We start from the raw sequence: 23,108 nt of genomic DNA on the forward strand, positions 1-23,108 counted from the left end.
GAGAGGGAATTTATTTATTTATCTTGTTTCTTCTGTGCAAAGAGTACTAAGTAGTTGAAGAGAGCAAGTTCTTTGAAGACGGATTGCAGCTAGTACATGAAGAAGGAATCTTATAATTGAGATAACACCAATATCATCATTTTGCAACCCCTAATGAAATAAAGATTCTAAACGTGATTATCAGTAACTGCTAGAAATCAAGCTGGATCAGGCTGATAACATCAGAATCTGCCAGTCAGCTTTAAGATCACAAAAGGCCAGGCAGACATTATTGTGTCTCCTTGTGTGACTCAGTAAGAAACAGACCCTATTAAAGAGACTTGCCAAAAATTCACACGTGAACCTGCTTACACATAGAGTTACAACTACTAGTTCCCAATGAAATACAGCGTATGTTGACCCCACGGAGTGCATCCATCCGGTCTAGATGGGAAATTCAACTGCACAAGTTATCAAGTTTTCAACAAACAAATGGCTCAAAAATTTTTAGGAGGAGGAGGATTGATATTAGAAATAATAATAAAAGGCATATCAGCCAAATTAAATATGTGGACCTTCCTTAGATCCTCATTCAGACTAACTAAAAAGATATTTATGACACAAATGGAATTTCGACACTGTTTAGATATTAGATGTACTAAATATTGAATATTTTAAGTGTGACTTAAGTCCCTTTTTTAAGAGAAACATACTAAAGTATTTACAGATGAAAACGAAATGTCAGAGACTTGATCTAGCTTGGTGAGGGGAGTAGTTGGGGCACATACATTAGATGAGAAAAGATTTGCCATATATTAATATTGTTAAAGATTGGTGATGAATAGAGGTGAGTTTGTCATATTTACTCTTTATTTTTGAATATGTTTAAATTTTTTTTTAATAAAAAGTACATTTTCTTTTATCCTATTGTGGCTTTATAAAAATCCCTGTAAGTACTTATCAGTGTTTTGCTGATAAAGTGAGATCTGTAGAGGGTGAATAACCTAAGGACATGTGAGTTACTGGCATAGCTGGGACTAGAATATATTAAATCATCAGATTTTATAAAGAATTGAAGGGATTTTTGAGAGCTCGAGAGAATTAAGGAGGAAAACTTTATAAAAAGGAGTATCCACTTTTAAAAAGGAAGCGTGAGATTGGGTTTAGCAGACAATACACATTTTAATTTGAGGATGTTGGCAGAGGAGATGAGAAGAACGGGATCTTTGTGAGCTTTGGTTTAGTAGATGGAATTTACTAAGAATATCAATAAAGTTCGTTTGAAGCAAAAAGCAAAAAGGTTTGGCAAAAGATAAGATCTAACTAATAAGTAACTGATAAAGATTGTGGTGAATTTTTAAATTTTATTTGAAAAACTAATAATCAATTCAGAATTACGAATAGGGTAAAATTTTTATAGCATGAGAAATTTGAACTGTTAGTTTGGGAGGGAAAAAAGTCAAACCTTGCTCACTAACTTTGTTTTGCATTACCCGTTCAAACTGTGAAATAGTTTGAACAATACTTCAAGATGCATTTGGAAGTTCAGTTTCCTTTAATAAGATTTTATCTCCTATCAAACCACCTGTAGACATTTTAACTTGATTATTCATTTTTTATGTCCAAACCTGACCTTTTTCTGTCAAGCTCCTAATCTTCCAACCCTCTTTGAAGTCTCTTTCTCTCTTTTCTTTTTTTTAAAGATTTTATTTATTTATTCATGAGAGAGACAGAGAGAGAGAGAGAGGCAGAGACACAGGCAGAGGGAGAAGTAGGCTCCCGGCAAGGAGCCCAATGCGAGACTTGATCCATGGGATCAAGGACCTGAGGCAAAGACAGACGCTCAACTGCTGAGCCATCCAGGCATCCCAAAATCTCTCTTATAGCCAAATTGTATTGATATTTATTTGTAGTCTTTCATAATTTGTGTCCACTATCAACAGTCATTATTTTCGTGTCTTCCAATGATAGTCTTGTCAAGAGGTTTTCCTTTTCCTATTCATCTTGAGTATCAACAGACTACTTTCCCAAAATAACCCTTTGTCTTTACTTCTCAGTTCATTCATGTTCGTTCAGTGGTTCTCCCTGTTGCCTATCTCAGAGTCCAGACTTTAGTGTGACTCATTTTTCAAAATCCTCAATTATAGGCATACCTTGGAAATATTGTGGGTTTGGTTCCAAACCACCACAATAAAGTGAATATCATAACAAAGCAAGTCAAGTGAATTTTTTGTTTTCCCAGTGCATATAAAAATGTATACTATTTTGTCTGTTGATAGTACAATAGCATTATATCTAAAAAGACAATGAACATACCTTAATTTAAAAATGCTTTAGTGGGGTTCCTTCATGATTCAGTTGGTTAAGTGGCTGCCTTTGGCTCAGGTCATAATCTCATGATCCTGGGATCTAGCCCCTCGTAGAGTTCCTGCTCAGCGGGGGGTCTGTGCCCCTCTCCCCACTGGTGCTTTATCTTTCTCCCTTTCAAATGAGTAAATAAAAACCTTAAAAAATACTTCATTGCTAAAAAATGCACCATTATCTGAGCTTTCATTGAGCTATAATTTTTTACTGCAAGGGTCTTGCCTCCATGTTGTTGATGGCTGGTGACTGATAGGGTGGTGGTTGCTGAAGGTTGGGGTGGCTGCGGCAGTTTCTTAAATTAAGACAACAGTGAAGTTTGCCACATCAGCTGACTCTTGCACAAATGATTTCTCTGTAGCATCCAAGGCTATTTGATGGCATTTTACCCACAGGAGAACTTCTTTCTAAATGGAAATCAGTCAGATCCTGCCGCTGCTTTCTCAACTAAGTTTATGTAATATTCTAAATCTTTTATTGTCATTTCAACAATCTTCCCAGCATGATCACCAGCAGTAGATTATATCTCAAAAAGACCACTTTTTCTCTTCCATTCATGAGAAGGAACTCCTAGTTTGTTAAAGTTTTATCATGAGATTACACAAATCAGTCATATCTTCAGGCTCTGCTTCTAGTTCTCTTGCTGTTTCCACCATATCTGCAGTTACTTCCTCCTCTGAAGTCTTGAACCCTTCAAAGTCATTCATGAGTGTTAGAATCAGCTTCTTCCTCACTTCTCTTAATGTTGCTATTTTGACCTCTTCCTGTGAATCAAATGTTCTCATGGTTTTCAATTTACTTTGCCTGGATCTATCAGAGGAATCACTGACTATGGCAGCTATACCCTTACAAAATATATTTCTTAAATAAAAAGACTTGAAAGTCTAAATCACTCCTTGATCCATGGGCTGTAGAATGGATATTATGTTAGCAGACATGAAAACAAGATAACTCTCTATACATCTCCATCAAGCTCTTGGGTGACCAGGTGAATTGTCAGTAAGCAGTAACATTTTGAAAGGAATCTTTTCTGTTCAGTAGGTCTCAACAATGGACTTAAAATATTCAGCAATCATGTTGTAAACAGATGTGCTGTTATCCAACCTTTGTTGTTCCCTTTATAGAGCAAAAACAGATTTACCATAATTGTTAAAGGCCCTATGGTTTTCAGACTCGTAAATGAGCATTGGCTTCAACTTAAAGTCTTCAGCTGCATTAGCCTCTAACAACAGAGTCAGCCTGTCCTTTGAAGCTCTGAAGCCAGGCATTGGCTTTTCCTCTATAGTTATGAAAGTCCTAGATGGAATCTTCTTCCAATATAAGGCTGTTTCATCTACACTGAAAATTTGTTGTTTAGTGTAGCCACTTTTATTAATTATCTTAGCTAGATAACTTGCTGCAGCTTCTACATCAGCACTCATTGCTTCACCTTGTACTCGATATTATAGAGATGGCTTCTTTCCTTAAACCTCATACACCAACCTCTGCTAGCTTTAGACTTTTCTTCAGCTTCCTCACCTCTCTCAGCCTTCACAGAATTGAAGAGAGATTAGAGCCTTGCTCTGGATTACACTTTGCCTCAAGGGAATGGTGAAACTGGTTTGATCTCCTATCCGGACCACTAAAACTTTCTTATATCAGCAATAAGACAGTTCTGCTTTCTTATCATTACTGTGTTCACTGGAGTAGCACTTTTAATTTCCTTCAAGAACTTTTCCTTTGCATTTACAACCTGGCTCTTTGGCACAAGAGACCTAGCTTCCGACCTCCCTGGCTTTTGACCTGCCTCACTAATCAGTTGTAGCTTTTGAAAGTTGAGATACGTGCAGCTCTTCCTTTCACTTGAACACTTAGAAGCCATTGTAGGGTTATTATTATTCATTAGCATAATTTCAGTATTGTTGTCAAAGGGAATAGGGAAGTCTAAGGAGAGGGAAGGAGATGGGGAAACAGCCAGCAGTCAGAATAGTCAGAACACACGCATTTATCAGTGAAGTTCACTGTCTTATATGGGTGTGGATCATAGCACCCCAAAACAATTAGAGTAATAACATCAAAGATCCCTGGATTGGATGCCTAGTAGCTCAGTCAGTTGAGCATCTGACTCTCGGTCTCAGCTCAGCTTGTGATACGGGGTTCATGGGATCAAGCCTCAGGTCAGGCTCTGGGCTCCGCACAGAGACTGCTTGAGATTGTCTCTCTCTCTCTCCCTCTGCGGCCCCACCCTCACCACCCCCACCCCCACCCCCGCGCTCATGCACATGTTCTCTCTTTCTCTGTGATATAAATAAGTAAATCTTAAAAAAAAAAAATCACTGGATCATGGATTGCCATAAGAAATATAATAGTAATGAAAAGGTTTGAAATATTCTAATGTGACACAGAGACTTGAAGTGAGCAAATGCTATTAGAAATACGGTGCCAATAAATTCACTTAATGCCAGGTTGCCACAAACTTTCAATTTGTGAAAAAACACAGTATCTGCAAAGTGCAATAAAATGAGGTATGCCTGTATTTAATCCCAATCTACTTTTCTTAAAATTTGTTCCACAAAATCTCCTATACAAACCTTTATCTCCAACTAAGTCTATTCCAGTTAGCTTGTTTAGAATATGCTTTTACTTATTATCACATTTATGTCTGTCTTTACTCATCCCATTCCCTTTACCAGGAATTCTTTTTTTCCTAGCCAAGTCCTGCATATACTACTATATATGAATATGAAGCCCATCAGACTATGCCTTTGTATAGTAGTCTACAGTACTAACTCTGTTGAACTTAAAAACCATTTATTATTTGGCACATCATGTTTTAATAATGTTACCTTTTCATAAATCCATGGTTTGTCTCTAAATTGAGTTGCAGAATTCTTCTAGGGAAAATTTTGGTTTTATATGTCATTGAGTCTTCCACAATCTCAGAGTACAGTGCATATTTTAGGTGTCCAGTAAATATTTTTATGGATGATTTATGAGTAGTGATCAGTCTCTTGAGGATTATTTAGAAATAATCTGTTGCTGTTTTTTGTTTTCATTTCTGTGGAATAGATTTATATGGTGCTGTTTAAGGAAGAGAGATGAGCTCAGTTGTTCTAGGTGCTACCTTGAGTCTATATTTCATATATATATATATATATGTGGGAGGTTTTTTTTACACAAATTAAGAGGAAGCATATACAGAATTGAAATGACTTTGTTGTGTATTTTAGGGCTTTTTATATTTAAATACTATATATATAATTTTTTAAGATTTTATTTATTTACAGAGTGCGAGCATGAGCAAGGATGGGAGAGAGAATCCTTAGCAGATGTCATGCTGAGCATGGAGCCCAACACAGGGCCTAGTCTCACAATCCTGAGATTATGATCTAAGTGGAAATCAAGAGTCAGATGCTTAACCGACTGAGCCACCCAGGCACCACCCAACATATATAATTTTTTAAAAGGTCATAAGTTTAAAACAATTCATATAGCACTTGAATGTGCAGAATATTTAATTATATGGTATTATATGCTAAGGAATATATTACTTGAATGGTTATGTTTTGTTCATTATTCAAATCATGTTTTTAATTAGGTTATCATTTTACTATATTTGCATGAATCCATTTTACTGTAAAATAGCTCCTAAAACAGAACAGTGATTTGGTTTGCTGTCAGCTATTGCTTTTTATTTTATTTTATTTTATTTTTTAATTTTTATTTATTTATGATAGTCACAGAGAGAGAGAGAGAGAGAGAGAGAGAGGCGCAGAGACACAGGCAGAGGAAGAAGCAGGCTCCATGCACCGGGAGCCTGATGTGGGATTCGATCCCGGGTCTCCAGGATCGCGCCCTGGGCCAAAGGCAGGCGCCAAACCACTGCGCCACCCAGGGATCCCCAGCTATTGCTTTTTAGAAAGCTTTTCCATTACATTTGTAGTGAGGATTTGTAATTCAAGTATTTGCACAAGAAATACCTTCTTCTTCTCAAATAAAAAGATTCAAATATGTCTGTTAGAATTGTATTAACTAATCACTTGTTAATCATGTAATATTTTAGTAATGATGAGAATATAAGCGTTACCTTCTGGTGATTAACATCAAGCTATTTTTATTTTGTTTTATAGAATAATAATAACCTGGATGCCTGCTGTGCTGTTCTCTCTCAGGAGAGTACAAGGTATCTTTATGGTGAAGGAGACTTGAATTTCTCGGATGACTCTGGAATTTCTGGCTTACGAAATCACATGACTTCTCTCAACTTGGACTTGCAGTCACAGAATGTTTACCACCATGGAAGAGAAGGAAATAGAATGAATGGAAGCAGGACTCTAACGCACAGCATTAGTGATGGACAACTTCAAGGTGGTCAGTCCAATAATGAACTCTTTCAGCAAGAACCACAGACAGCACCAGCTCAAGTTCCTCAAGGCTTTAATGTTTTTGGAATGTCTAGTACATCTGGTGCTTCAAATTCAGCACCACATCTTGGATTTTACTTAGGCAGCAAAGGAACATCTAACCTTTCTCAACAAACTCCCAGATTTAATCCCATTATGGTAACTTTAGCCCCAAATATCCAGACTGGTCGTAATACTCCTACTTCTTTGCACATACATGGTGTACCTCCACCTGTACTTAACAGTCCACAGGGAAATTCTATCTATATTAGGCCTTACATTACAACTCCTAGTGGTACAACTCGACAGGCGCAGCAGCATTCTGGCTGGGTATCTCAGTTTAATCCTCTGAACCCTCAACAAGTTTATCAACCTTCACAACCTGGTCCCTGGACTCCTTATCCTGCATCTAGTCCTATGTCACATACCTCAGCCCAGCAGCCAAATCAGCAAGGCCACCAGACCTCTCATGTCTACATGCCCATCAGTTCACCTACTACTCCACAACCACCAACAATTCATTCATCTGGTAGCTCACAATCTTCTGCCCATAGCCAATATAACATTCAAAATATTTCAACAGGACCTCGAAAAAACCAGATTGAAATCAAACTTGAACCCCCACAAAGAAACAGCTCTTCAAAATTGCGTTCTTCTGGACCTCGAACCTCCAGCAGTTCCTCTTCAGTCAACAGCCAGACCTTAAATAGAAATCAACCCACTGTTTACATAGCTGCCAGCCCCCCAAATACTGACGAGGTGATGTCCCGTAGTCAACCCAAGGTCTATATTTCAGCTAATACTGCCCCAGGAGATGAACAGATCATGCGGAATCAGCCCACCCTCTTCATATCCACAAACTCTGGAGCATCTTCTGCCTCCAGGAATATGTCTGGGCAAGTGAGCATGGGCCCTGCCTTTATTCATCACCACCCTCCCAAAAGTCGAGCAATAGGCAATAACTCTGCAACTTCTCCTCGAGTGGTCGTCACTCAACCCAATACAAAATATACTTTCAAAATTACAGTTTCTCCTAATAAACCCCCTGCAGTTTCTCCAGGGGTGGTATCCCCTACCTTTGAACTTACAAATCTTCTAAACCATCCTGATCATTATGTAGAAACAGAGAACATTCAGCACCTCACGGACCCTACTTTAGCACATGTGGATAGAATAAGTGAAGCACGGAAGTTGAGTATGGGATCTGATGATGCTGCCTACACTCAAGGTAATAATACTGAAGGTGGGGCACGTTCCTTGCCGGGCTTTTTGGTGTACGTTTGGTTTCACTGTAGAAATGGCTATCCCCATTATTATTTCATCTTTTAAGTGTTGCCCCAAATCATACTATTTTTAAAACCTCTTGAGAATATGCAGATAAATTTTGAATTTTAATTTTACTATCCTATAACTTAAAGTTTGGAGTATAGGTTTATTACATCTTCAGAATAATCCACTCTGGTTTGTCTACTTTCTTAATGTTTTAACACTTTCTTTTCAGTTAACTCTCTTCTTGGTGGTGATATTGACTTGCCCTTTCAAATTTCTGCAAATAAAAATTCATAAAAACACATCTTAGTAAGAGATTAGTGGCCTTGTTTAACCAGGCAAATTCTCTATTTAGCTATTTTCATTTTTCTGATATGACATTGTTAGTCTTATTTAATATCAAAATCTAACTTCCTACAAATCCTAGAATAATTACATCTAAGAGAGTTTTTAATTCCGTTCTTGATAATTAGTTCTTTCATCCTCCCTCAAACATCAGTTAATTCAGCCTTTCTTTTTATTTGGAATTGTGGATAAAAACATGAATCTATCTGACTTGATTATCCCTTTCTGAAATAGACTAGTTGATATTGGCATAATACTAAGTTATATCTGCACTAATTCAGGTAGTGATCATTTCTGTCATATATTTTACTTGGTCACTTAAGTTACTTAATCTTCAGGAGGAAATCATTAAACTCATTCAGATAAGAAAGTAGAGGTTAAGTGTTTGTTTTCTTGAGTTTTGATGCAGGCTTGTAGATTAGCTGGGAGTCCTTTAGAGCAACAACATATTGTAGTCATCTTTGCATATCCAGTGAGTTGTTGCAAGTATGTAGGTGGAAAATACTAAATTATCACCCCCTTGCAACATGCACCCTAATACTACCTCTAGTATCACTTGTCCTTTTAAAAATTTCTAAAAAGAATGATTTTACCTGCTGAGTTTCTCAGAGGAGCCTGATTGCTTGGGCTTATTTTATGTTTTAAACTATTATATTCTTGTGATTCTCAACTTAAGCTGGGCTTTGGTTCTTTCAGATTTATAAACATCTATAGGGCTTTCAAAGAAGGATGCCCAAGGCTCATCCCAAACTTGCTCAGTTAGAAGGTGAAGCTTAGGTCTGCATGTGTGTTTTAAAGGTCCATGGGTAATTCTGATTGCTCTAGAAATTGTGCTAAAACTTTTGTTTGTTTTCCATATATCTCTGATGAAATTGGAAACCTTTTTGTTTCACTTTAGGTAGTACATAAATTTTAATATACCATTATTCATTTCACTGATACTTAATTCCTATTCTTCTCCCAAAGTCTTCTCCTATTCTCCTTCCATCAAAATAACAGATTTCCTGTATTTAGATAGTTGCTGTTTCTTAAATAGAGGGTAAATTATTATATGAAGATAACTTGATGTGGGGAATTTTCTATTGAAAGAGACATAGTCACATTTAACTGGAATATGAATAAACAGTATTGCTTAAATTTGCTAGCTCCAGTTTCTCTCATTCTCTTCTGAATCTGCTCCAGTCAGGATTTTACCATTGTAGTCACCCAGAATTGCATTTGTCAAGGTCATGAGTGACAGGATTGTTACAAAATCCACAGTCTCGGGATCCCTGGGTGGCACAGCGGTTTAGAGCCTGCCTTTGGCCCAGGGCGCAATCCTGGAGATCCAGGATCGAATCCCACGTCGGGCTCCCGGTGCATGGAGCCTGCTTCTCCCTCTGCCTGTGTCTCTGCCTCTCTCTCTCTCACTGTGTGCCTATCATAAGTAAATAAAAATTAAAAAAAAAAATCCACAGTCTCCTTTCAGCCCTCATCTTCCTTGATATATGTATCAGCAGCATTTACCAGTCAAGCACCCTTTTTACTGTGAAATATTTTGTTCTTTTGACTTTTAGGATACTACTCTAGAATTTCCATCTCTCTTTTTATTCTTAGCTGGTTCTCTGTCCCTCATCTCTTATCTCTTTATCCTTCCACTTCTCAAAGAAGTGAGATCAAAGCCTCAAAGCTTAATCTCAGCCTTTTTTCTGTCTGTATCATTCCCTAGGTGATCTCATTCAGCCTCATGACTCTAAATATTATGTGCTAGTGCTGGAATGCCTGGGTGGCTCGGTTAAGCATCCAGCTCTTGATTTCTGCTCAGGTCATGATCTCAGTGTTGTGGGATCAAACCCCACCTCAGGCTCTGCACTCCGCACAATCTGCATAGAGATTCTCTCTCCCTCTGCCCCTCCCACCCCCATTCTCCCACGTGTGTGCTCTCCCTCTAAATAAATAAATAAAACCTTTTTTAAAAATAAATATTATGTGCTTATGATTCCCGAATTTTAACTCTAATCTGGACTTAGTCCCCAAATTTCAAGGCAGTTTATTTAACTGGTTATTTAACATCTCTATTTGAATGTTTACTAGGCATCTCAAATTTTCTATATCTGAAATACTTTCTGACATTCCTCCCAGCTTACTTTTCTATAATCAGTCCTCCCACCTCAGTTAATGGCAACTTAACTCAGAAACTTCACAAACACCCTTGACTCCTTCTTTCTTTCAGATTTCAAATCTAATTTGAGAATAAAATCTATCAATTCTAACCTTCAAGGCATATCAAGAGTTCTCCCTCTTCATACCACCCTATTGTCACCATTCTGGTCTGAGCTAATGTCATCTCTCAAGTGGATATTGCAGTAGCTTACATGCTTTCACTCTTTCTTCCTTATGGTCTTCTTTCAACTCAACAGCCAGAGAGACACTGTTAAAAAACATAAGTCAGATTATATCACTCTTTTGCATATGATGGCTGTTTCATTCACAGTAAAAGCTGTGAAGCCTTACATGATCTATTGCACATCCCTCATCTCTTTGCCTTCTATTTACCACTTCAGTCACTCTGTTCCAGCCCTACTGGCCTTCTTGCTATTCCTTAAACATGGAAGACATGCCTTAGGACCTTAGTACTTGCTATTCTTTCTGTCTGAAATTCTCTTCTCCCAGAAACCACAGTTAACTCCCTTCAGATCCTTACTCAAATGATGCTTTTTTCTGTGAGATTATCTCAGGGCTTCCTATGTTACTCTCCACCCCAGTGCTTCCTGTCTTTCCATCCTTGCTTATATTTGCTGAGAGGGGGAAAAATCTAATATTAAGATACATAATAAGTAATACTTACCGGAAGCTTACTGTGTGCTAGGCAATTTTCTGAATGCCCATTTATTTCTCACAACCAACTATTATTGGTATTATTCCTATTATTTTATTTTCAGATTAAAATATTTAGGAACAGGGACCACCTCAGTTAAGCGTCCAACTCTTAATTTCAACTCAGGTCATAATTTCAGGGTCGTGAAATGGAGCCCCATGCGGGGCTCTGCACTGAGCATGGAACCTGTTGGGATTGTCTTCTCCCTTTGCCCCTCTTCCTGCTCGCTTGCCCTTTCTCTGTCTCTGTCTCTCTGTCTCTCTCTCTTTCTCTCTCTTACGTAAGTAAAATAATAAAATACAGTACATACTTAGGAAGAGACTGGGTAAGTACCTTGTCAAAGGACAAGTAGCAGAGTCAAAGATTCTAACCTAGGGAGTTGACAGTGGAGCCCACAGTCTTAATCACAGCACTTTAACATCTTTGCACATTTTCAAAATAAACCCTCTGGAAAGATGCTTCAACTTTGTATTGTAGCTTCACATAACCCCTGGTACATCATTGTGTGGTTCACATGTGCCCCTATTTAAGAAATGTGAAGCTAAAAGATCATTTAGTAAAAATAAGTAAAACAAAAGCAGCCAAAAGGAAAGAAATCACAACATACAGATATAATTAGAAAAAGAACTTGAAAAATAAAGTAATACCCTGAGAAGATACAGGGAGCACCTTCTAAAGGCACCTAAACATTGAAAAAAGTTGCTGAAGGGCACCTGGATGGCCCAGTCCGTTGAGAATCTGCTTCTGAGTCAGGTCATAATCCCAGAAGCCTGGAATTGAGCACCATGTCGGGCTCCCTGCCCTGCTAGGAGCCTGCTTCTCCCTCTGCCTCTGCTCTTCCCCCCTGCTTGTATGCTCTCTCTCTCTCTCTCTCTTGAATAGATAAATAAAATCTTTAAAAATTAAAAATTAGGATGCCTGGGTGGCTCAATGTTGAGTGCCTACCTTTGGCTCAGGGCATGATCCTGGGATCCTGAGATCGAGTTCTGCATTGAGCTCCTCACAGGGAGCCTGCTTCTCCCTCTGCCTACATCTCTGCCTCTCTTTGTGTGTCTCTCATGAATAAATAAATAAAATCTTTAAAAAACTTTAAATTTAAATTTAAAAAAATTTGTTTTAAGTTTCTGATGAGTGAAGCCTCTGGTTTGAGAGTTTGAAGCCTACCCAAATAGCAAATAGCAGAGTTCCTTAGAATCTGCCACTCAAATTACTTCTCTTCACTAATAGCCTTCAGACAGCTTAAACAACCATACTCACTTTCTTTAGGCATATCTACATACCTGTGGAATTTCTTAACATCCGTGTGGCTGTGTATCCTTGTATTATCTGTCTCCGCACACACTGTTTTGGGGTAGGTACTGTACTGCAACCTTTCATCTTGTTTCCTTCTGTTTAGTATGGAACTGCTGTTGACCCAGATTTACGTATCATCCAGTGACAAAGTCTTGATCTAGTGTTTCTTTGACTTGGTTCTATTAAAATCAAAGGATTTTTCTTTTCTAAAATTCTGTCTTATATGATGTTAACTTACACGTTTGTGATGCCTTGTAGTTTATACATATGGTGACCCAAATAATACTGATTTTTTTAAAAAGATTTTTAAAATTTATTCATGAGACACAAGAGAGGCAGTGACATAGGCAGAAGGAGAAACAGATTTCCTGCAGGGAGCCCAATGTGGGACTTGATCCCAGGACTCCAAGATCACAACCTGAGCCAAAGGCAGACGCTCAACCACTGAGCCACCCAGGTGCCCCAATACTGATTTTTAAGCAAGGATCTTTTGTGAACTCTTGATTTATGTAGTGTGGGTAATAAAGAGAAAAGAAATCTGCCTGCTTCCTGCAGTGAAATTGATCTTTCTAAAGCTCCTGGAACATACTATTTCAGAATAGGAAAAGAAGTTGAGCCAGGTACTAGAGTCATAGGAAAATATTTTTCTCAGATTGAGGAGGGAACATACGTAAGTAAACAAACTGCATATTTTTCATTTGTATTCCATCTAACATTTTAGATCTACAACAAAACATTTCAAAAATGAGAATGTATGTTTATAAAAGATACATTGTTTGATATGCCCTCTGCTATAGAATGAGCAGAAGAAAAAGATAAATTGAAACTTCTACCCCGATCCTGCTCATTTCATCACCAAGGCTCCAACCACCACTACAAAAGGAAATAAATTACACTTGAGCCTTTAAACTACCACAGGAATCAGAGACACAAATGAGTGCCCAGTAGAAGAGAAAAATTCAGGTTAGAGAGAAATTCCATTTCAAAGTATATGGATATGAAGAAGACTCACTCTTCTTTACCTGCTGAGAACAAACATTGAACTCAAAATTCTCATTAGTAAGGTTATTGTGTGGCCAAATAGCCTCATTTTCCCCTTGAGTCATAGTACCTGACTCTATCTAACTTCTGAAAGTGCCAGTAAATACCTGATCATTCACTGTATTCTGAGACTTTCTGGTGTCCTCTCCCATTCATAGAAGTATGCTTTTAGTAACATTGGCAACTCCTATGAATATGGAGAACAAATGTTTCACTCATTCAAACCAGTTTTCATGGCAAGGCAGGGAAAGGGCCTGCTTTCTATGCCAGAGGCTTTTACCAGACTACCACTGCTGTCAAAATGATTTCTTCTTCTTTGTTATTTCTACAAAAATCCATCGTGGTATTGGCCTAAATGGTACTCTACAGTGTTAAAAATTACATATGTAAGGTCATAAACATTTTTAATGGTACCTCAACACTTGTTTTCCAGTTATATTTGTGATACTATCATATTGTTAAAGCAGTACTCTTGACTTAGAACCTAAAATAGAAAAATAAGAAAAATAACAAGATGAAAATTAGCTTCTTGAACTTTGTATTTCTCATTCCTAGTTTTTTTTTTTTTTTTCTAATATGTCTCAATCACAACATCTTTCTATTTAACAAGATTTAATAAAAATGTTTAATCATGGGACACTGGGACACCTGGGTGGCTCAGTTAAGCATCTGCCTTTTGCTCAGGTCATGATCCCAGAGTCCTGGGATCAAGCCCCATGTTGGGCTCCTGCTCAACAGTCTCAGAAGAGACTGCTTCTCTCTCTCCCTGCTCGTGCTCACTTTGCTTGCTCTCTCTCTCTCTCTCTCTCTGATAAATAGATAGATAGATAGATAGATAGATAGATAGATAGATAGATAGATAAATTTTTGAAAATGCTTAATCATGACAAAAATTGAGAGGGCTAAATGTTCTTTTCAAGAGGAAATATAACTTCAGTTCAAATTTTTAAATTTGCGTTTTGCCTTTATGCATCTGCTGATTGGAAATGCCTTTTTTTACAATGTTGACTTACTATGTTGACTTTGAAATTATGTTTTTTTTTTAATAAAGATTTTATTTGTTTATTCATGAGAGACAGAGAGAGAGAAGCAGGCTCCCTGTAAGGAGCCCGACGTGGGACTCGATCCCAGATTCCTGGATCACGCCCTGGGCCAAAGGCAGACGTTCAACCACTGAGCCACTCAGGCGTCCCTGAAATTATGTTAAATAATTACATCAAAATTAAGCTTAACTAACATCAAACCTGTACTTCAGAATTTTCATAGGTTCTTCCCTGTCTCCAGACTACCTTTTTTAATTTGAAATAAATCTCAGGGTTGGAAGAGACTTTAAAAGTCATCTCAAATTCTACAACCAAGCTTACCCAGTCCACTTGCCTATCTAACACTTAGTCCTTACAAGATTCCTAGTAAGTATAAATCCATTCTGTACATGCTTACATATCTTGAGAGAAACAAGCTGCCTCCCGAAGTAGCACACTCCACTTGTGTACAGCTCTGCCTCCCAGCAAGTTATTTCCTATATTAAACTGATGTCTTTAAAAAGTATTAGGCAAGTAACATACGCATATGATAAAAGAAATTTCAACTCCTTCCCAACAAGGAAGATAGAATGAAAATGTGTCTCCTTTCAACTCCTGCCTATAACATCCCACCAGCCCTCCCACCACTTAACTCTCAGAAGTAACCTCTGTTAGCTGTTTTTATCCTCCTTGTCTTCATAATCACATGCACACAGTATCCATATATGGGTATACATAAATACACCTATGCAGAATTTTATAATCTACACATACCCTACAATATATATAAAAAACATTTTAGAGTGCGACTACACAGTTTTTGCTTAACCTCTTAAGATCATTGCATTTCAGCATGCACAAATCTATTTCATTCTTCTAACTTTTTAAAACAGGTTATTTTTTTTTAATTTATTTATTCATGAGAGACACAGAGGCAGAGACATAGGCAGAGGGAGAAGCAGGCTCCTCGCAGGGAGCCCGTGTGAGACTCAGTCCCAGACTCTGGGATCATACCATGAGCCAAAGGCTCATGCTCAACCGCTGAGCCACCCAGGCATCGCAGGTTAGTTAATTTTAATAGCTTTATTAAAATAGAGTTAATCCATGAAGTTCACTTATTTACAGTGATTTTTGGTATAGCCACATACAAGTCACCATAACCACAACCAACATAAGCATTTTTATCACCTCAGCAGAAACTCCATACTCTTTAGCCATTACCTGCCTATCCCATTACATCCCCACCCTTAGCCCTAAGCAGCCAAGCACTCATCTACTTTTCTGTCTCTAGGTTTTCATATTCTGGACACTTCGTATAAATGGAATTACATAATAGTCTTTTGTGACTGGCTTTTTTCACCTAGCATAATGTTTTAGAAGTTCATCCGTGTTGTAGCATGTGTTAGTACTTAATTCTTTTTTATAGCCAAATAATGTGCTATTCCATAGGTATATACTACATTTTTGTTCACTCATCAGTTGGTGGACATTTGGTTGTTTCCATCTTTTGGCTATTATGAATAATAATATGAATACATATACATATTATGAATAATGCTGTAAACATTCATGTACACTTTTTTTGTGGACTTTTTTTTTTTATTTCTCTTGAATATATACTGGGAGTGAAATTCCTGATTCATATGGTAATTCTTTTTAACCATTGAGGAACTGCCAGACTGTTTTCCAAAGTGGCTGCACCATTTTGCATTTCCACCAGCTGTATATGAGGATTTTTATTTCTCCACATCATAAACAGTATATGCCATCATTTGACTTTGAATCTTGCCATTCTAGTAACTATAAAGTGGTATTTCATTGTGGTTTTGATTTACATTTCTCTGATGGCTAATGACCTTGAGGATTACTGCATGTATTTATTAATCATTTCTGTATTTTCTTTGGAGAAATGCCTATTTATATCCTGTGCCCCCCCCCCTTTTTTTTTTCTGTGCCCCCTTTTAAATTGGGTAATTTGGCTTTATTACTGAGTTGTATGAATTTTTTGAATATTCTAAGTGTAAGTCTCTTATGTGATTTGTAATTATTTTTTCCCGTTCTGTGAGAGTTTTTTTGTTTTGTTTTTTGTTTTCATTTTAAAAACTCTATGCCCGATGTGGGGCTTAAGCTCACAACCCCCGTGATCAGGAGTTGCAGGCTCTACTGACTGAGCCAGTCAGACTCCCCTATCTTTTCATTTCCTTGATAATGTCCTTTGAGGCACAGAAGTTAATTTAGTGAAGTCCCAACTTACTTAGTTTGCCATTTCTCCTTTCATTGCTCATATTTTTGGTGTTATATCTAAGAATCAGTTGCCATATCAGAGGTCATGAGAATTTACTCCTATGTTTTCCCCTAAGAGATTTATAGTTTTAATGCTTGTATGTTGGTCTTTGATGTATTTTGAGTTAATTTCTATATAATAGTATGAGGTAAAAGTCTAACTTCATTCTTTCACATGTGGCTTATCCAGATATTCCAGCACCATTTGTTGAAAAGACTTTTCTTTCCTCATTGAATGGTCTTGGCACCCTCATAGAAAATCAGTTGACCATAAACCCATGTGTTTATTTCTGGACTCTTAATTACTTTTCACTGATCTACATGTCTATCTTTATGCCAGTACTACACTGTCTAGATTATTGTTGCTTTGTAGTAAGTTTCGAAATCGAGACATGTAAATTCTACATTGTTTTTTTTCCAAGATTATTTTGGCTATTTGTAGTACCATGATGTTCCATATAAATTTTAGAATCACTTTGTCAATTTCTACAAAGTCAGTTGGGATTCTGATAGGAATTGCACTAAAATATTTTTCTACGTGTACTTGATTAAAAAAAAAAAAAAAGCAACCAGAACAAAAGGATGCGTAGAGAAAAGCTCCCCTCACCAGACAACAAATATTTCATTTTGTATTCTTTTAGAAATTGAAGTTTTTATACAAATGAAATATAGCGTTTTGCCTTTTGTCTTACCAGTATTTTTGTCTGTATCTCTGAGAGTATTCTATGTCAACAGGTACAGATCTCTTTTCTTAAAAAATGGCTGCATAGTATTTTGTACCATAATCCATAACCAGGATTTTCTTGATAGACCTATGGTCTTGTTTTTAGAAACTGCTTCAGTAAAAATCATGTACATACATATTTATACCCATGTACAAGTATGTTGGCAGAAGACATTACCAGGAGTGAAGCTTCTGTGTCAAAGGATATGTGTATTTTTAATTTTGATAGATATATCATTTAGGCTTCCTTATGCTTCAGTAACAAACTGTGTTTAACAACCAAGGTTTATTTCTAGCTCACTTGCCACTATAGATTAGGTGATGGGCTCTGTTCTATATCATCCTCACTTAAGGACCCAGGTTGAGGGAAGCTCTATGATTGTTCAGGCAAGACAGAGGAAATATAACAAATCAGTACTGACTCCTTAAGCTTCTACGTTGACCTGTTACTCTTTAGTAAAACAAGTTACAGAGCCACACCTAACTATATCTGATTCCTAGAGAATGGGGAGGCATAATTCTCCCGTATACACCTGGAAGGCAGAAAGCCAGAAATATTTGGTGCAGGACACGGATGACTACCACAGAACATGTTGCCAATTTTGAGATTCTATCTACCAGTTTATACTCTCTCATATTTGTAAATAGGAAACACTTTGAGCAACACTTATAAGAATGTTCAATTCCTCCTTCCCGCCCCTGCCCATCACTATAAATGATTGAAAAAAAAAAAAATATTTGTCACTCTGATAAGTGAAAATGTATCGTTTTGGTTTTTAAAAATTTGTATCTTTAAATATGAGTGAGGTTGAGCATCTTTTCCTGTATTTTTAAGCTGTATTTTGTGAACTTGCCTGTTTATGTAGGATACATAGTCTTTTTTTCCTAATACATAATTACTTTTAACATGGTCAATAAATTTTTTTGTTTTATTTATTTATTTTTTACTTTTACATATTCAAACTTACCAATCTTTTTTCTTTCTGGCTTTTCAGTTTTATGTCTTATTTAGAAACTAGCCCTTCACAACATTCCAAGATTGCAAAAGACCAGAGAAATCTTACACATATCCTCTCTTAAATTGTAGTGATAATCTTTGAAACCATATTGAACTGGCCTCATTTTTCTGTGGTGACCTTTCAAAAACTTGAAAGTAACTACCATATCCCCCTTTAAAGGATAAGCCTTTCTAAGCTATAATATAAAAGTCCCCATTTCCTTTAATGGTTCATCCATTTGTGGAAACTCTTTTGGTATCTCTAGGTCTGGTTTTCTTGTTCTCTAAAACAAAAATAGTAGCCAGTGTCTGTATGTCTTAATGCTATAAGATTGCATTTAGAATCTTACATACAAATAAAGGACAACAAAGTATTTATCTACCAGAAGCCTCTTACTCATCTATATCTATTTAATATGAGTGTATAAATAATTTGTTTCTTAAAAATAATTACAGGACTTTAGCATCATTCCTCATAGTTTTATTATATCTATTGCCCAGATACAGACCTAATTGCAGCACTGTTGAAAGATCTGATTTCAGACTGTCCTTAAAAATGGCAAAGTAGGTATGCCTGAGTGGCTCAGTGATTGAGCATCTGCCTTCAGCTCAGGGAGTGATCCTGGAGTCCCAGGATCCAGCCTCTATGCAGGCTCCCTGCATGGACTCTGCTTCTCTCTCTGCCTGTGTCTCTGCCTCTCTCTCTCTATCTCTCATGAATAAATAAATAAAATCTTTAACAAAAAAATGGCAAAGTAGATGAAAACATCAAGATACTTTATTTTAATGAGTAATTGCCATCTTTGAATCTTTTGTGATTCCATCACTGAGTGACAATAATTATACATTGGTGCATAGAACAGATACCCCTACTCTCAACAGTTACAGTCTAGAATAGCCTTGATTTATTTTAGAAGCAGACATTTTACCTCATTAGGTATAGTGACGTAAGCATGTACTTGACTTAGGCATATAAAATTGTTATGACAAAAGTATAAAAGACTTTAGAAATAAGTACCTATTATATTTCCAGTGGCAAATTTCTCTCTCTCTTTTTAATAAGCCATAGATCTTTGTATCCATAAATACTTGATACATTTTCCAGTAGCAAAGGTATTCTTTTAATATGTACATTGCATCCTTGTACTATTTTTTTTAACTTTTGGAGAAATTAGATGTTATTTAGGCTGTTGAATACCTAAAATTAGTAAAATTAACACCATCTAAAACTTGGAAGCGTGTTTTTCTGATTACAAATAAAGTTGAGAAAGAAACTGTTTACATCATTCACTGGAAGTTGACAAAAACTGGGTAAAAACTAGGCTTTTCAAAACTACTACTTAAAAAAATGCCTAGAAATAAATAAATAAATAAATAATAAATATAAATAAAAATATAAAAAAATAAATATAAAGAAAAAATAAATAAAAAGGGCTCAAATATTTGAATTAACTAATAGTTATTTTAACAACCACAAAAGGGAGTTGCGTGCTTAAATTATTTAAAATTTATTAAATGCAATTTGCTAAAATGCAATTTTGGTGGGTTTTTTTTTCTTTTTTCTTTTTTTAAAATTTAAATTCAGTTAATTAACATATAATGTGTTATTGGTTTCAAAAGTAGAGGTCAGTAATTCCTCAGTCTTCTATAACACCCAGTGCTCATCACATCACGTGCCCTCCTTTAAAGTCCATCCACCGGTTACCCCAGCGCCATACCCTCCAGCAACCCTTATTCCTATGCTAAAGAGTCTCTTACTGTTTGTCTCCCCCTCTGATTTCATCTTGTTTTATTTTTTTCCTCTCTTCCCCTATGAATCCTCTGTTTTGTTTCTTTATTTCTAAAATGTAATTTTAGAAAAGAGGATTTAAAAGGTACTGACTGTTGTCAGTCCTCCTTGCATGTGTATTTCAAAGTAAAGTAGATAGGTTTAGAAAACAAAGTCAGTGTGTGATTAAGATGTTAAACACATCAGTTATTTTCTTGGTAGAACTCGCATATTTTTAAAAAGCCACCTTTCTGCATTGTGAGCAATCTAAAAGTCTTACCATATTTCAAACTGTATTCTGTTGTGCTAAGTGATAAATAAATACTAAAACTGAACATTCAAGGAGACTCTAAAATAAATGTCACGTTTTTGTTTTATCAATATTTCTATTTCTTGGACCTAAAATTAGTATTTTACTCTATCATTCATTAAAAGTCAAATTGTTGTCATTATTTTTCATTTAATAGGTATTTATCAAGTGCCTACAATTATCAGGGTTTAATAATAGATACCCAGTGGGTACAAACTTGAATTCAGTGTTTACTGTCAAGAAGCTTGAGGTTTAGTTGAGAGATGTACTTGATAATGGAAAATAGAAAATGCAGAATTTTTCCAGTGTAAAATGAAATGAACTCATATAATAAAGTTTCTCCTTTAGTGAAATACTGATCTATAAATACAAAGTAATAATACATAAGTTATTGAAATAGTTTAACTTTGCTTCCTTCACACTTTACTCATGATGTTAATTTATTCAATGCCCTTTGAACAGGTAGTACAGAAATTAACTTAAGCTCCTTTACTATTAAAATTATCTTGGGGTCACCTGTGTGGTTCAGTTGGTGAAGCATCTGACTCTTCAGCCCAGGTCTTCATCTCACGGTTGTGAGTCCCAGCCCCACTTTGGGTTCCACGCCGGGCAAGGAGCCTTTGTTTTTTTAAAACAAACCAATAAACTTAGATTCCAGAATAATGAAAATTTAATTAATGTGGTTTTGGCTGAACGAAATATTGTTATAATGCAAATATTACAAAAGTATAGCACAGTCTTTATCAATGCCTTATTATAGTTTACTCATATATGACTGGATATTTTAATTTTATCAAGGTATACATACTTGTATATATATACTTTTATATGTATTTTATAATATATGTTATGTTTTCTGTCTTCTGTGTAGAAACACAATGTGTCTAGGTTTAGGTTTTTCTTTAAATCATCTTTGTTCCACATTCAGTGAATTCCTTCAGTTTAAAGACTGGTGTCTCGCTTTAGTTCTGCAAATCCCCTCCTGATTCCTAGCTTGTCCATTGTCTCTTTCTAGAACTTGTTCAGCTATTTGGCAGCCAAGACCAATTTTCTACTTCTCATCATTATATCCTCAAATATTCTACCTCCTTATCTTTCTGGTCTATTCTATAATTCAGTAGATTTCCTTAATTTGTGTTCTAACCTATGTATGAAATTTTCATTTCAGCAATGATGTTTTTAATTTCTAAGAGCTAGTTCTCTAATTCCTTTCTCATAGCAGATTGTTTTATGGATGTATGTATGAATATCTCAGATCTCTTAATGATGCTAATTAAGTTTTTGTCTATCTCCTGAGTTATCTCTGCTTAATCTGGGTTTAGTCTTTCTCTTTATCTAGAACTTTCACATGTCAGAAGTTATTGCAGTACATGGTGAGCCATGGCTATTGGTTTAAGGACTGTGAAAGCTAACTGGAAACCTTGTGTAATAACAAGAGACTTGTCACTTGAGAGACTTTGCTTTGCGAGGAATAAGTGAGGAGCCCCAGCTAGTAGGAGAGAACGCTCTGCGATCATGACCTGGCATTTGTATATGGGGACTAGCTTGAGAAATGTGTGTTGTGGGGCCTTACAAATAAACATGCAGCTACTTATCCTGCAAGATAGGGTAAGGTTGACTGTTCCATAAACAGATACCAATTAAGGCCCTGTTTTCTGGCCCATTCTTTACTTACTTCCACCTCCTGTCCTCAGGTGCATTCTCCAGTCTGAAACTTCTTTGGGTTTCTGCAGTGCAAATTAGCTGCTGCTTTGTCAGCAGTGCCCTCCTTGTCTTTGAGATTATGGCTTTCCCTACCCTCCTTCATTAGGCTGCTATTCCATCTGCTTTCAGTCTTCCAAAAATGTCTTGAAATCTCTTATCCATTAATTGCCTTCTTTTTCTTGTTTATAATTGGATTGTACTGTCTTATTCCTCCTTGCCATTTTCTTGGGGTTTCAGGAGGTAGAAGATTATGTATTGTTTAGTCATCTTTAAATGAAAGTCCTGGCTAGTATAAATGATTCTTCAAAACTTGGCTTTTTTTTTTTTTTTTTTTTTTAAGATTTTATTTATTTATCATGAGAGACACAGAGAAAGAGAGGCAGAGGGAGAAGCAGACTCCATGCAGGGAGCCTGATGTGGGACTCCATTCGGGACTCTAGGATCACGCCCTGGGCTGAAGGCAGGCGCTAAACTGCTGAGCCCCCCAGGGATCCCCCATAGTTTGGCTTATTAAGTCCATATTAGTCTATATATAAATAAATGACAAGAAAGGAGAGAGAATTTTTCCTTTAGCTTACCCACTGAAGTCTGTGTTACAAATCACCCCTCCTCCCATATAAGTACATATTACTAGATAGCATATGAGCCCAAATCATCTGTATGTGTGGTTGATGTGATCTTGTTTGTAACATTTTCTTCACATGTCAAAACAAAGAAACAAAACCCAAAAGCCAGTCTCAGGTTTCTCAAATCCTTTTCAAAGTAATTTCTTA

The 23,108-nt window shown here is 36.5% G+C and overlaps 1 protein-coding gene across 6 annotated transcripts in view; it reads left to right on the forward strand.

Moving 5' to 3' along the window:
- TAB2 (TGF-beta activated kinase 1 (MAP3K7) binding protein 2) overlaps window positions 1–23,108 on the forward strand; it is a 90,628-nt gene that overhangs the window by 46,207 nt on the left and 21,313 nt on the right. For 5 of the 6 annotated variants that reach the window (XM_077896465.1, XM_077896463.1, XM_077896461.1 and 2 more), the window contains one exon: window positions 6,450–7,965. In XM_077896465.1, the coding sequence (XP_077752591.1) occupies window positions 6,450–7,965 (1,516 nt within the window). The remainder of the gene's footprint in view (window positions 1–6,449; window positions 7,966–23,108) is intronic. The other variant, XM_077896471.1, reaches the window with a different exon arrangement.

Source organism: Canis aureus, chromosome 1 (genome assembly GCF_053574225.1).
Source record: "Canis aureus isolate CA01 chromosome 1, VMU_Caureus_v.1.0, whole genome shotgun sequence".
NCBI classification, from domain to species: Eukaryota; Metazoa; Chordata; class Mammalia; order Carnivora; family Canidae; genus Canis; species Canis aureus.